Consider the following 14505-nt stretch of genomic DNA (forward strand, 5'->3'; position numbering starts at 1 on the left):
TTGAATACCCGGGACCCAGTTCTAGTTGCAAAAACATTCAAATAACCTAGGACTGCATTTAATAAATCTCAAGAAGATACCACTTTTTGCCTATTGGTTTCGTTTGCTTTTGGGTGTATTTCTACAAGAAACCAACGGTGTTTCTTTATCCTGTTTCCCTGGCAGTTGAAATCTCAGGATTCTTCCAAGGTGTCTCGAAGTACTTTATCTCTCTGAGTTCAACAGTCGTCTGTTATGATAATGAAAATTAAGCTAACTTTGCCTCAGTTATCATACATGGCTTTCTCTCGCATGGAGCCCTGTGACCAGTTCATAGATTTGACCAACCCCTTCATTGGTGTTCTGTGCCGACCCAAATCATTTACGCCATGTAAATCTGGCAAAGAGTTTTCTGATTGCTGCTGACACGTCCCGGTTTCTCAGACTGTATATGAAAGGGTTCATTGTGGCAGGCACAATAGTACAAAACACTGTATTAGTCATAGACCTTAGTGCCGAATAGGAGGATACAGGAGTCATGTACGTCAACATGGATGCTCCATAGAAGAGCCCCACCACACACAAGTGGGACAGGCAGGTGCCCAAGGCCTTGTGGCTTCTCTTAGAGGAGCGAGGCCCTAAGACTTGCAGGAGGATGGCTACGTAGGAAGCAAGGATGACCGAGACAGGGATGAGAAATACCAGGAAATCCCCAACGTATATGGTTGTTTCAAATGCAGAATTGTCAGAGCAGGACAACTGGACAAGGGCTGGGTAATCGCACATGTTGTGTTTAATCACATTGGACTTGCAGTAGGGAAGAGGCAGGACATAAAGAGAACATGTCAAAGCCTGTACACAGGACCAGAACCAGACACCCACTGACATGATGTAGCATATTCTCCTCCTCATGAGGACTGGGTACTGCAGAGGCTTGCATATGGCCACATACCGGTCATATGACATGGTAGCCAAGATGAGGCATTCTGCTCCTCCCAAGGTCAGTACGATGAAAATCTGAGTGACACATGCATACAGTGAAATGTTGTATTTCTGGGTTACAAAATGTACTATGGTTTGGGGAACAATTGAGAGAACCTGACAGAGGTCCGTGAAGGCTAACTGGCTGAGGAAAAAGTACATTGATGTCTGCAGTCCAGAATCCAGTTTAATTAGGATCAGAAGGAGGCTATTCCCTATCAAAGCAATAAGAAACATCAGGAGATTCAGTCCAAGAAACAGGGTGGGTGCCTTATGATAGAGAAGACCAGCCAGAACAAATTCTGTCCAAGACGTTGAATTCCTCTCTCCCTTGGTGACATTATTCACCAGCATCTCACCTAAAAGTAACAATATAATGGAATCTGTCATTAAATGGTATGACAACACTGAATACAATACTTTATTAGTATGATCTACGAAAAGTAGTATTTATTTATTTTTAATCCTCATAAAAATCTTTGCTGTTTTTCATTGTAAGCTTTTATTGTTATTATTAATATTTGGGGGGGGGGTTGGATACCTCTCATTGGCAACAGGCTGAGGGTGGCTAACAAAAAAAAACATACACAAATAAATCTAATGAATGAAAGATATTGGTAATGCTTATTCATACAGCCTTTTTATGGGTCTGAGTATGGAACACATGAAGGACTGTCTATTTTTGTGTGTATCTTTCAGTAAAATTCCTGAAATTTCATCTTATATCAGGATGGTGGTCATCTTGGGGAAAGCTTGCCCTGCTACAAACCACAAATTATGGAACCAATCGCCTCTCAGGTTTTCCAGACTTAGGATTCTGGCTCATTTAAAGTGTTACTTTTTTGACAAAATGTTAATTATATGTGGTCCTATTACATTATACTTCTCCCTATTATTGTCTCCTCCCAATAGATCTGCTTTCACTTTTCATTTTATTTTTATCCTCTACCTTGATGATTCTGCTATTTAAATGTTTATATATTTTCAAAAAGAATGACTCAGCTGAGAATTAGAGACAAGTTTTAAACCTGATGCATATTCCTTAAACAGCAGATGTTTTTATTGTCATAAATATGAAAATATTTAATACTTCTGCAGGATCTAACAAAATAAGAACAAAATATACCCTTCAAAGTAACCCTATACATTGGTTTGTCCATTGGCCCACTTGACCTTCAGTCAAAAAAAGTTATGTATCAAAAATCGTGTAACTTTACAAAAGATCACTTTACAAAGAACAGATGTCTTCTATAAAACTATCAAATTTTTGTCCCACTCCTAGCTCCTCCCTTTTATTTTCACAATTCCACTCTCAGATAGATTAGGTTAAGGGAAATGGCAAAAAGTCTTCTAACTAGTCTACCATACTGGCTGTGTTTTGCTTCAGCATTTAAGAACCACTGAAGAATCACACTTGAGTCTACTGAATATATTTCCAAGAGCAGACAAAAAAACTGCTCGAGATTTTCTAAAATTAGCACATGCTCAGAATTTTCTGGTTTTATTAAATCTTCTGTTTCGCAGGTTTCCCAAATGATCTACTTTGATTCTGTCAAAAATATTTGCATGCTTTTTATGCCCTGTTATTGAGCATCCTGGAGAACTGGTTGCTTGCTGCATGAGACTAGATACATACAACCCTGATCTGATTCAGCAGGGCTCTTCTTATGTACTGATATTTCAAGTGATCTGAAGTAAAAAAGTTTTCATGATTTTAAATATTTTAATATTTTAAAATAAGGAGTAATGAAAACACCTCCAGCCATGAATATTGACACTGGTACTTTGCGTGATTTCTGCACTTAAAATGTTTTCCATTTTTAAAAATGGGAAGTAAAACTACATATATATTTATATATTTTGCAGCAGATCACAATAGAAAATAGTAGTATTTTTCATGTATCTTTCCCTTTCAGCCTCAGCATGTTCAGACTCTTATTAACATATACTGGAATTTGGTGGCTTATTTCTAACATGCATCACCTTATGCTTCCCATCATATAACCTCATCTATCACATTGCTGCCCACTCACCAGATCTGTAGAAATCTTCTTGGATCTCGTCAGAGCTGTCCTTGGTTTTCACCACCTTGAGTCATTTCATGTCATTTACAAACTTGGCCCCTTTACTGCCCACTTCCAATAGACAGTAACTTACTCAGAAAAATCATGTATCTTAATAAAGACGTTTTCCGAGTTTCATCTTAACTTACATTCTAAGTTAAGTCTATTCTAAATTACATTTTTCAAGCTGCATTGAAATCTGTATTAAGGTGCCATTGACAGAAGAACATAAAAAGTGCCTTTTCATTTCGTTCCACCCAAATCAGGAGCAGCACTTTCATCGCCCAGTTTTTAAAATCTTCAGCGACAAATTCTCAGGCTTCACCACCTCAAGAGAATTTTGCACCAAGGCTTTAATTAAGATGCAGTTACAGAAGTTTTAACTTGCTCATTGAACAACAAAGGCGGGCCTTTCTTGTTTTGGGCGGGAGGGCTGTCAGGGATCCTGTTCCTTCCTGTGCCAACTCAGGCAGCCCTGCCAAGGCCTGGCAAGGTCGTGGCCAGAGTTGTTAAGGATGGTGGGAGTCCTGGTGGTGACTTTGTCCTTCCTTCCTTCCTCCACCCCATCCCCACCTCCACTGCCCCCCAGCTGCAGTCCCTGACTCTCTGCCCTCCTTCCCAGCTCCAGCTGCCTGCCTATCTTTATGGGGGGCTGGCACTTCTTCCATAATATGGTGCATAATATTTGTGATCTGGACCTCCATGGTAGTGAGTCATCTAGAATCACTCTCGGACTCTTGACAGTTGGTGAAGTTGTTAACTGGACCCCTTCAAGAGCCAGTAGTAACACTGATTCACCAGTAGTAACACTGATTTGCATGGTGACCCAGCCAGAGGATTGAGCTTTAGCTGACTCTACATGAGCCAGTCAACCATGGCCTCCAAACATCTGGGAGTGAAGATGAATGGCCACCTATTAACAGGTATAGCTGGCTAAAACTCTGGACTAACTGCATGATGGGGTGCATGTAGGTATTAAACAACATCAGAAAGAGAATAGCTCCCTGTGGAACCCCATGCATTGGGCATGCCGCTGAGAGGTTCTCCTAGTGCCATCCTCTGTTCCTGCCCTTGGAGAAAGGATTGCAGCCATTGAAGGGCAGCATCCTGAATCCCTACAGCAGCTAGGTGGTGGGCTAATAGCCCATGCTCAATAGAGACAAACACTGCAGTTATATCTAACAACAACAGCCTAGATCCAGTTGTCTATGGAAATCATCTGTGAGGGTGACCAGAACCGTTCCAATCCCATGACCAGGTTGTATGCCATAATAAAGTGGATCAAGAGCTAATGATTCCTCCAGGAAGCTCTATAGCTCCTCTGTGGGGTTGGCATTTGACAGAAGTGCTGGCTTTGGCTTTGAGGGACAGTGGTGGTTGAAAAGTTAAATGAAGGGAGAACCATGTAACATTGCTCTAAACTTTGTAGGGACTGTTATGTGCGAAGTCGTGTCCGACCCATCGCGACCCCATGGGCAATGATCCTCCAGGCCTTCCTGTCCTCTACCATTCCCCGGAGTCCATTTAAGTTTGCACCTACTGCTTCAGTGACTCCATCCAGCCACCTCATTCTCTGTCGTCCCCTTCTTCTTTTGCCCTCGATCGCTCCCAGCATTAGGCTCTTCTCCAGGGAGTCCTTCCTTCTCATGAGGTGGCCAAAGTATTTGAGCTTCATCTTCAGGATCTGGCCTTCTAAGGAGCAGGCAGGGCTGATCTCCTCTAGGATTGTAGGGACTAGATAATAAATTAATAACCATTTACAGCAAACAAGGGTGTTGATAGGAGTAAATAGAATGTTTTTACTAGAGACGAAAGGAATCCAGGTAATCTGTGTTGTGCTGCAACAATCTCCAAACTATATGAATAGGCAACCTACTGGTTACTGAAATTCAGAGCAAATAGCTACTAACAAAGGGGATTTCCACAGCCTTTAAAAACAGTGAAATGCTTACCTTTTGTTGTTGCTATATTCTGGATCCACCATATGACATCACCAACATACAACATCTGGGCAATAAACAGCCGGCTACATCCTCCATTTTAAAGCGCTAGATGGTGAATCCCAAAAAGTAGATTCACCGACGCTATCTAATGGAGAGCAACCAGCAGCCCACCAGCCAAAATAAGGTATGGAGGTGAAGAAGCGCTATCTCCACCTCCAATGTCCTGCCTCTCCACCCACCTCCCTTTCCCTTCTCCCGGGGATGTTTGTTTTTTTTTAACAGAACTGCCTGGAGCAACAAATTAGCATAAAAGTCTGCAGGCAAAGCCAAAAATTATTTTTCCTAAAAGTTGTCACACAAAGTATGCCTCTCTAAAGTTCCCCTTCCCAAATCAGGTACAAGATATTTTTTGTAAGTATCAAGACTCGTGATTCCATAAGGGGTGGCAATTTAAAAAAGCACTATGCATCTAATCATAGATGCATAGGTGTTTCAATAGAGAAGCATTGAATTAAAAAAAATTAGCGGACATCGTGGGCCCTTTAAAACGTTGACAAAGGGAACTGGTTGCCTGGTTTGATTGACAGGCAGAAGAGAGTTGCGTGTAAAGCACGTTGCTCCCTTCTGCCATTTCAAGCAGGCATGTGGAAGGTGAGAAGCACGAAATGGCAGCAGAGAAGAGAGAGACAAGAAAAAGGTGAGGAGGGGCCAGGAGGTGTGATTATACGTAGCATTACACTATTTGACTGGCTATTTTTAACAATGTGTGGAAATGCCCAGAGTAAACAGCTTCTTATAACGTGCAATAAATGACTCATATATAACACCTAAATATATCCTTGACAAAAATCTGTAGGGATAGAAGAATCAGTAATTAAAATGGACCAACAATAGGTGGTTGTTTATACTGGGAAAGGTAAATCCACCCATAAGAATGATGTAGTAGAAGATGGAGCAAATCCCATGAATTTATACAGCATTAAGTCTTTTTAAAAAATCTTATCTGAAACTAAGAATGAATGGATATTTATTAATATATTAGTTTTAAGACTTCATTGGTAACCAGAAGGAGTGGATGTCATGTTCTCTATTTAATAGAACTTTTGAAGCCACTTATTGCCATCATCTATAAACCTCCTGCGGTGCAGGGCGCCGCGGACTAAATAAAACAGTAAGGGCTGGTGGGGAGGAGTTAGGGCGGGCTCTGTCCGGGATAAAAACTCGGAGGAGCGAATCAGGAGCCACAAAGCGGCTCCTGATTCGCTCCTCCAAGTGGCACTCCAGGGCCAAGTGTCCAATTGGGAGGCGCGCAAAGCGTGCCTCCATTTGGATATTTGGCCCGTCTCGAGGACAGCCCGCCGCGAACTTCATACTCCGCCCGACCCGCCATCCTTGCCGGATGGCTTCCGGGCGGGTGCATTGCCCCACGGCACCGGACTTTGGGGAAAAACCTTCCCCTCTGCCCACTGCATGCCCTACCCCACCTACGGGTCTCCACCTGCCACCCCACCCCAGCCCTTCCCAACCCCACCCCGAATGTCCGTCCCCGCCCGCCACAACCCCCGCCCTTCCCACACCGCTCGACTACCCACATCCCCAGCCCCCCAAGGCTGCGCCCTTCCCACCCCCACACCCCCACTTGCCGCTCCTCACCTCGCCACCTTTCTTCGCTTCCCCGCTGCCGCCGATGGCCACAACCTTCCGCTGCCGCCTCCCCGCTTACTACACCCTTCGCCAGCCACAAAACATCCCGCTCAATCAACATGGCGATGCGGACTCGGGTGCGACACCGAGCTGATCCACGGTCCACCCCACACCGCCGCCACCGCCACTGCTGTGCCGCCACACCTGCAACCCACAACATGGCCGCCCGCCTCTGGCCCACCTGCACAGCAACCTCCAGGAACCTCCAGCCAACTGAGGAGTCGCCGCCCAAAGGTAGGCTGCTTCCCCGCCATGCGGCCCCAGACCCGACAACACCTTCTGCGCTCCGCAGGGGGGAGGGGTAGATTGCCTTCTGCGGCCCCATGGATGGCGGCGCCACCCTCGCTGGACCGCCCCACACCGTCCAAGCCTACCCCTCGACAGTACGCCACCGGACGCCACTGCAATCTAGCGCCCATTTTATGGCCAGTAAAATGGGCTTTAAATCTAGTAATGTTATATTATATAATATCCTCATATATAATCGTTTTGTAGCTACATGGAGTGTTCCTTTAACTATATTGGATGATATATGTATTGTAGTGACTGAATGTGATCTCTTAGGGCATGATATTAACCATATGAGGATTGCTAAAAATCAGAAATAATCATGAATATCAGATTTGGTTTGATACCAACAGGAGTGAATTGAAGAAAACAGACATCCCAACAGAAGGTATCATGCGTACATTAGAGAAATTGAAAACATTTTCCAAATTAATTGATTTATTTTTTAGACTTCTATACAGCCCTCCCCAGGGGGTGCAGAGTGGTTTAGATCAAAAGTACAACAACAAAAAGGTTGCATGATTAAATATTTATATAAATAAATATAAAATTTAAATCCATTCAAAACAATCTAAAAGCCGCCTCTTCTTCCAAGATTAAAACTCACTGATAAGAGGGGGGGGCTACTCAGTTCTTACAAAATCCAGTCTTACAAAATCAAGTTACAAAAACATTGCTCCTTGTTCAAAAAGGGGTGAGGCCTTAGATAAAATAAGTAGCATGTACTAAATTTCCTCTGAAATCATTTTGGTACCTTCAGTTTACTATGGAGTTTTCCTAATGCTGATAGCACCTCCCGGTTCCTCAGGCTATATATGAAAGGATTCACCGTGGATGTAGCAATTGTACACAATGCAGAGAAAATCTGCACTTGTTCTCCTGGGTAAAAGGGTAACGGTTTGATATGTCTCAATATGCCTGACCCATAGAAGATGGTTACCACACATAGGTGGGGCAAGCAGGTAGCCAGCGCTTTGTGGCTTCTTTCAGCCACACGCTTTGCCTTCATGACCTGCAGAAGGATGGATACATAGGAAAGCACAATGACTGAAAAGGGAAGGAGAAGGAATAAATTGCCACCAAAGAACAGAGACACCCTTTCGAAAAGTGATGTATCAGAACAGGACAATTTAATTACAATTGAGAATTCACAGAAGAAGTGGTTCATCGTGTTTGATTCACAGTAGGACACAAATAGTAAATAAATGGCTTTTATCAAAGCATATGAAAAAGTTGTAACCCACGCAGCTGCTGACATGAATAAGCAGATGATCTTCCTCATGAGAACCGCATATTGCAGGGGCCTGCAGATGGCCACATATCGATCATAGGACATGATAGCAAGGAGGAGACATTCTGCTGTTCCTATGTTCAGTGTGAAAAATACCTGGGCAGCACACTGGAAAAGTGTGATTGTTTTTTTCTGTGTTACAAAGCTTACCGTTGTTTGAGGAACAATAACAAGGACTTGGCACATATCCATGAAGGACAGCTGACTGAGGAAAAAGTACATTGGGGTCTGAAGAGCTGAGTCTAGCTGAATTACCAGCAGGAGGAGACTATTTCCCACTAAAGCAATAACAAACATGAGGAAGATTATAGCAAAAGCCAAGGTGGCTATTTTCGTTTGGCTCAGAAATCCCAAGAGAACAAACTCTGTCCAGGATGTTGAATTCATGGTTCCAGTTTCTCCTTCCAGGGCCATGTACCTTTCTTTTTCTGTGGGGGGCTAATGCCCCCCCAAAATATTAAATAAAAGTTTAAAAATTCAAGAAAAAGAGAGAAAGAAATAATTAAGAAGTTTCATGACGGTTCTGGAATGTATTGTAACCCCTCTGTTTTTAAAGTCCTGTGCGCTGGCTTTCATTTCAAATTCTTCAATCTGAAAGGAGAATGAAATGATTTGAAGAGAGATGCGCATTAATTTAATTCTTTTGTCTCCATCCCTGGCTTAAACATTTCATTTCTATCCGACTCTTCTTCCAAGGAATTTGGGGCAAACGTAAGCATGACGTCATAAAAAGGCCAAACCTGTAAATGCTACCTGCATTTTAAACAGAGTTTAAAATGTTGTGTGGGGACAGCAAATTGTGCTGTGGCCCTCTTGTTCCCCTTCTCATGCCTTTTCAGGTGCCAAAATGGCCACAGGCACACAATCCAATCTTCAGGCTATTTTGAACTGGAAAAGGTAGGGCGGAGCCCCTCGGCGCTTTGCATTGTGTGTCTAACCAGGACTGAGCCCTTGTGGCATTTCTAAATGACTTTAAAATGGCAGCAGGCATCCACCAGTCCAACAACGGGGAACCACCATGCCCCATTCACCTTCAGAGTTGCAGACAAGATCCAAATCCTCATAATAACCCAGTGGTAATAAAGATTATACTGCAACAGTTTCAACCCTTCCTTCCCTTAGCTAGAAATTGTTAGGATTGTGAAACCTCCAAATGGGGTCTGCAGATCTCCTGGAATTACAACTGCTTTGATGGGTTGACTCTATTGCACTTTGTTTGTAAGTTTGTTTGTTTGTCAGATTTGTATACCGCTGCTCCCCGCAAGCTGGCTTGCAGTGGTTAACAATAAAACATCTAATGTGATAGTTTATAGTTAACAAATTAGTCATCGTTAAGGAACTAGAAACAAATATGACAATAATAAGGAATGCCCTTGAATGAATAGGGTGTGTTTCTCAGCTTGATTGGTCAATTCATAGTAAAGTGGTTGACAAGGAAATAGCAAAACAACATCATGAACAACAATCCTAAAACAAACATTTCTATACTATTGGGGGGTACATAGTTCTTTGCATTGCCTGTCTTGACTGGATGACTCCCAAACAACATTTTTGTCTTCACAACAAATCACATTTTCTATACACACACACACATACATACACACACACACACACACACACATAAACAAGCCCCCTCTCCATTGCTTTTAGTGTGGCAGTTGTTTCTAAGACAGACAGACAGACTGTCTTATGGGATTCCAATATGGCAAATTAGCACAGAAAAGGGATTGGGTTTGCTAGCATCCTAGGCCGTTTACGCACTGGAGGTTTCGTGACAGGCTGCAGGCTGGAGTTTTAGTCGTGGCTGGTTGCCCCACCTCTTCCTGCACCTACAAGGGGGAGCATTTGGCCCGGTGCACCTCATCTTCCCCCAATCTGTGCTCCTTCATGGGAGGTGAGGCAGTGAAGTTCCAAGTGTATAAACGGACTAGCAGAGCAGAGCAGAGAGAGAGAGTGTGTGAGGTTCCCTGGGCAAGAAATTCTAAAACTGAGCTGCCCATATCAAGAAACCCCCACAGGAGATATAACCAGCCATCTGCCAGCCACATAGGCGCTCCAAGACTGACAATGAGCTGTTTTCATAACGGAAGAAAATGTTCTCTAATGAAATTTTGGGCTTTAAACTTAATAGAGAAACATCATTCTAAAGCAGATGGACCTGCATTGATAGGTGAAACCGGAGAATGTTTTTAAGCAAATTCTCCCTGACTACTATTGAAAATTCATCCTGCTGTAAGATCAAAATGAAACTGGAATGGTGAAAAATGATGGAATCAGATAATGTGATGCTTATATCAAAGTGGTCTTGAATAATTTATTTCAAGTGGGTTTGCCAAAGGCATTTAAACCTTTGGAGTGAGTAAACCTTTGGAGGCCAGTTTGGTGTAGTGGTTCGGAGTGCGGACTTCTAATCTGGCAAGCCGGGTTTGGATCCGCGCTCCCCCACATGCAGCCAGCTGGGTGACCTTGGGCTCACCACAGCACTGAGAAAACTGCTCTGACCAAGCAGTAATATCAGGGCTTTTTCAGCCTCACCTCCCTCACAGGGTGTCTGTTGTGGGGAAAGGAAAGGGAAGACGACTATAAGCTGCTTTGAGCCTCCTTTGGGTAGAAAAAACCGGCATATAAGAACCAACTCTTCTTCCTCTTCTAAATGAAGAGTGTGAGAGAAATGTTAAAAATAAAGTAACATACCTTTCCAAGAGAAATTTGCATTCATTGCTCCAGGCTTGTATTCATGCATTGTTCTAGAAAGGGATTTTTTTTAGCATGAAACTAGAGACCTGTGCTAGCCACAGCCCTCATATGCCTATCAAACACCAGTTTCACAAAAAGGAGAAGAGCAGTGCAGTTGTCATTGCTCCTAATAAGGAATAAGACTAGAATACACTCTGTTCTCAGTGATCAGGGCAGAAGAAAAGGACACACTGAGCTAATACTGTTAATCCAGTCTAAATATATCAATATGACTTCAGGAGAAGGAGCATCTTTAAAGAGATGGTGCTATTTCTTTCCTAGCTCCATGTTTAGTTGCTTTATAAGAGGGGGGGACTTTAATTCTCCAAGGAAAATCTACACAGCAAAAACAAAGTCTGCTGCAGTCCAAGGCCTTTTCCGTGTCCCTTGAGTTGCACTATTTTGGTAACACTAATTGTGAGGGAAACATTCTTACAGCAATATTACTGCATTGTTTGGAGACATCTTTTTACGGGTGTCTTGGGTAATTTTCATTGGGTTGGCTCCAACAATCCATCAACAGAAAATGCTGATGGTCATAGATCTCCCACACTTCCCCCTCCCACATCTGTAATTTTGCAACCCATGGAAAGCTGGTTCCAGTGGTAACAAGACTAGCGTAGAGAAATATCAGTGCTATTCTACAGGCTGCAGTGGGGGGGGGGGGGGGGGAGATGAAATCACATCACCTACTACTTCAGTCACCTCACCTGGCTCTTTTTCATATTATGGTATGTTTATATCCTGTTCTAGGGAACAACATGTTTAAAACGATCCATAATAATAAATACGTACATGAAAACAAGAAATCAAACTGAATTAAGTTTTTAATGGTTTTACAAATGGCTGCCTTTCCAATTTAACTCTTACGGGGGGGGGGGGGTTAGTTCAATATTGAGCAAGATGACCAGATTTTAACATTGGTAAAGCGGGACACCATTGACCGGGGGGGTTCTTGATTAAAATTTGGTCTATATGGAGCAACAAAAAGTTTCATAGAACGCAAAAATAGTATTGTAATATTTTTTTTTAATTTCAACATACGTACAATTTGCCAAGGACCCCCAGATGTCCCTCCAAAAGTGGGACAATGTGGTCCCCTTAATATTGAGTGAGTTTCACTGAGTGGATGGGATCTCCTGGCCTCAACCATAGACCTGGCGGAACAGCTTCATCTTACAGGCCCCCTGGAACCATTTATAGTCCCAGAGGGCCCTGATCTTTCTAGAAAGAGCATTCCACCAGGACCGGGCCTGGCCTGAAAAAGCTGTGGCCCCAGTTGAGGCCTGTTTTACATCTTTGTGTGTGAAAGTACCACAACAGATACTCCAGCAACAATGACATGGGGGTCTCCACAGTTTAGCTGTATGGAAAAAGTTATTATTGTGTATCATTTTTTAAAAGTTACTTTAAAAGTAATTCTCAGCTACCACAGTTTCCTTATCCATCTTTTACAGAAACCAGGCCGCTACGGAAATCTTTACATTCTTTCCATTTAGAAAAAATGAAATGAGTATCTGATTCACACATAAAATCTATGTGGGAACATCGTGTCTGGTGGTGGTGGTGGTGGTGGTGGGGATTCAGGCATTGAGTTGCCAACCTCCTGGTGACAACCTGGAGATCTTCAAGAATAGCATCTGATCTCCAGGCAACAGTTCCACTGGAGAAAACAGTTGGAAGGAAGAAGGAAGGAAACAAAGAAGGAGGAAAGAAAAGAGCAAGAAAAGAAAGAAAAATCAAGGAGGCAAGAAGAAATGCAAGCAAGAAAGAAAGGATGCAGAAGGGGACAGAGGGAGAAAGAGAGGATCGCTTCCTACAGAAGCCGGTATCCCCAGCAGGAGGCACTTTGTAATTTACAGCATGCCTCCTCAGGTCCATAAACCAAGTTGCAGCCTCCTTGCCCAGCTTTAGGGCTGCTCCTTCCTATGAAGCACCTCCATGGTTTTCCTGCTTTGTGGAAGCAGGAAAATAATAGCACCCAGACTGGAATAACCAGCTCATCTCTAAGTGACCAGCATCTCAAAATATTCATGTTCTGTTGTTTCAATCTTTCTGACAATTCAAATGTTGTACAAAAACACCTGGATAATCTCCATACTTTGGCTGCCACTATTCGCAAAGATGCTCTTCCTATATAGTGGGCTTCACTTTGGAGCTGGTTAAATTTGTTTGTCTTGGCTTTTTTGCCTTCTTAGGAATTTGTTGTTTGTTCCAATGCTTACCCATTGGAACAAAACCCATATAAAAATAAATAGACAGCATCAAAACAAACACAGGCCTGGCAATAATGATGATGTTTCTCATGTGTTGTGCATGCAGAACTAAGGGACTGGTTATGAACTGTGTACACACACTATTTAAAAGCACTGGGTATAGGCAAAGAATCATAGAATCATAGAATCACAGAATCATAGGGCCATTTCGCACGGCTTCAAAGTAGCAGAATGGTTGCTATTTGGAAACGCTACTAATTTGCCATAACCCACGACGTCGTAGACAATCTGCAACAATCCTGAAACCAATCAGCAAAAAGCGCTTCGTTGTGGCGCTTTCAGGGGAATCCAGAAAAGTGGATTCACCCTCCGGATAGCGATACACTCCTGCAACCAATCTGCAACAGTAGCGCTAAAGACCTGTGCGTTACCATTGTTGCTGGTTCTTCAAAGTCCCTCCCCCTGGCTCTCTCCTCCAAACTTCCGGCGAAGCGATCGCCATTTTTTTTTCTCCGAGCGAGCGGGGATAAACGCACCGGCGAGCCTCTTTCTGTTTAGAGGCTTCCCTGGCTTCAGTCCTTCACCTTTAGTCACTAAGCACAAACCACTGAAAAGCCCGTTTGCTGCAATAAAGTCCCTTTATTTTTTACAAATAAATTCAGCCGAAAATCAGGCCCATGAGAGGGGGGGGGGGATTTTTTTTTTATCACTCGAGGCAGCATGCAAACGATCATACAATCAAACGACAGCTCACATTAGGCAGCTGGATGGGTCTCTCCGTAGCAACGAATCTACCTAGATTCGTTGCTATGGGTCATTTTTTTTTTTTTAAACCTTTCTTAAAGGGAAAGGGGCTGTTTGGGAGCATGCTAACGGCTGCCCATTGGCTGCTTGACGGCCAGGGGCGGGACGAGCTTGGCAATAGCGCTTCCTTTCTAGCGATTTCTGCCGAGACCGGAAGCCTGTGGGAAACGCTAAAAAACGCAACTGATTCCACTACAAAGGCAGGTATGCATAACGACGAATTCCACTATTTTAAATGGCGATTTTTCATTCCGCAAACAATTTGCAACAAAGATCCCTGTGCGAAAAGGCCCATAGAGTTGGAAGGGGCCATACAGTTCAACCCCCTGCTCTAGTCCAACCCCCTGCTCAACGCAGGATTAGCCCTAAGAGCTGTCACATTTAAGATTAAAGAGTTCAAAGGTACCAAACAAACAAACAAACAAAAAAAACCAACAGTTTTACCCGCTTGCCTCATCAACCAACCAAAGAGAAACTTGCAGAAAGGACCAGTCCCTACT

The 14505-nt window shown here is 43.3% G+C and overlaps 2 protein-coding genes across 2 annotated transcripts; both read right to left on the reverse strand.

The window, feature by feature from the left end:
• Positions 1 to 357: 357 nt before the first annotated feature.
• On the reverse strand, positions 358 to 978 carry LOC143834503 (olfactory receptor 2T1-like). The gene has a single exon (XM_077331329.1). The coding sequence runs from the start codon at positions 943 to 945 to the stop codon at positions 358 to 360; it is 588 nt and encodes a 195-aa protein (XP_077187444.1). The 5' UTR covers positions 946 to 978.
• A 6722-nt stretch (positions 979 to 7700) lies between these two features.
• LOC143834504 (olfactory receptor 10AG1-like) lies at positions 7701 to 8768 on the reverse strand. The gene has a single exon (XM_077331330.1). It carries the CDS (start codon positions 8661 to 8663, stop codon positions 7701 to 7703), a length of 963 nt encoding a protein of 320 aa, XP_077187445.1. The 5' UTR covers positions 8664 to 8768.
• Positions 8769 to 14505: the final 5737 nt, after the last annotated feature.

Source organism: Paroedura picta, chromosome 3 (assembly GCF_049243985.1).
Source record: "Paroedura picta isolate Pp20150507F chromosome 3, Ppicta_v3.0, whole genome shotgun sequence".
Classification (NCBI taxonomy): domain Eukaryota; kingdom Metazoa; phylum Chordata; class Lepidosauria; order Squamata; family Gekkonidae; genus Paroedura; species Paroedura picta.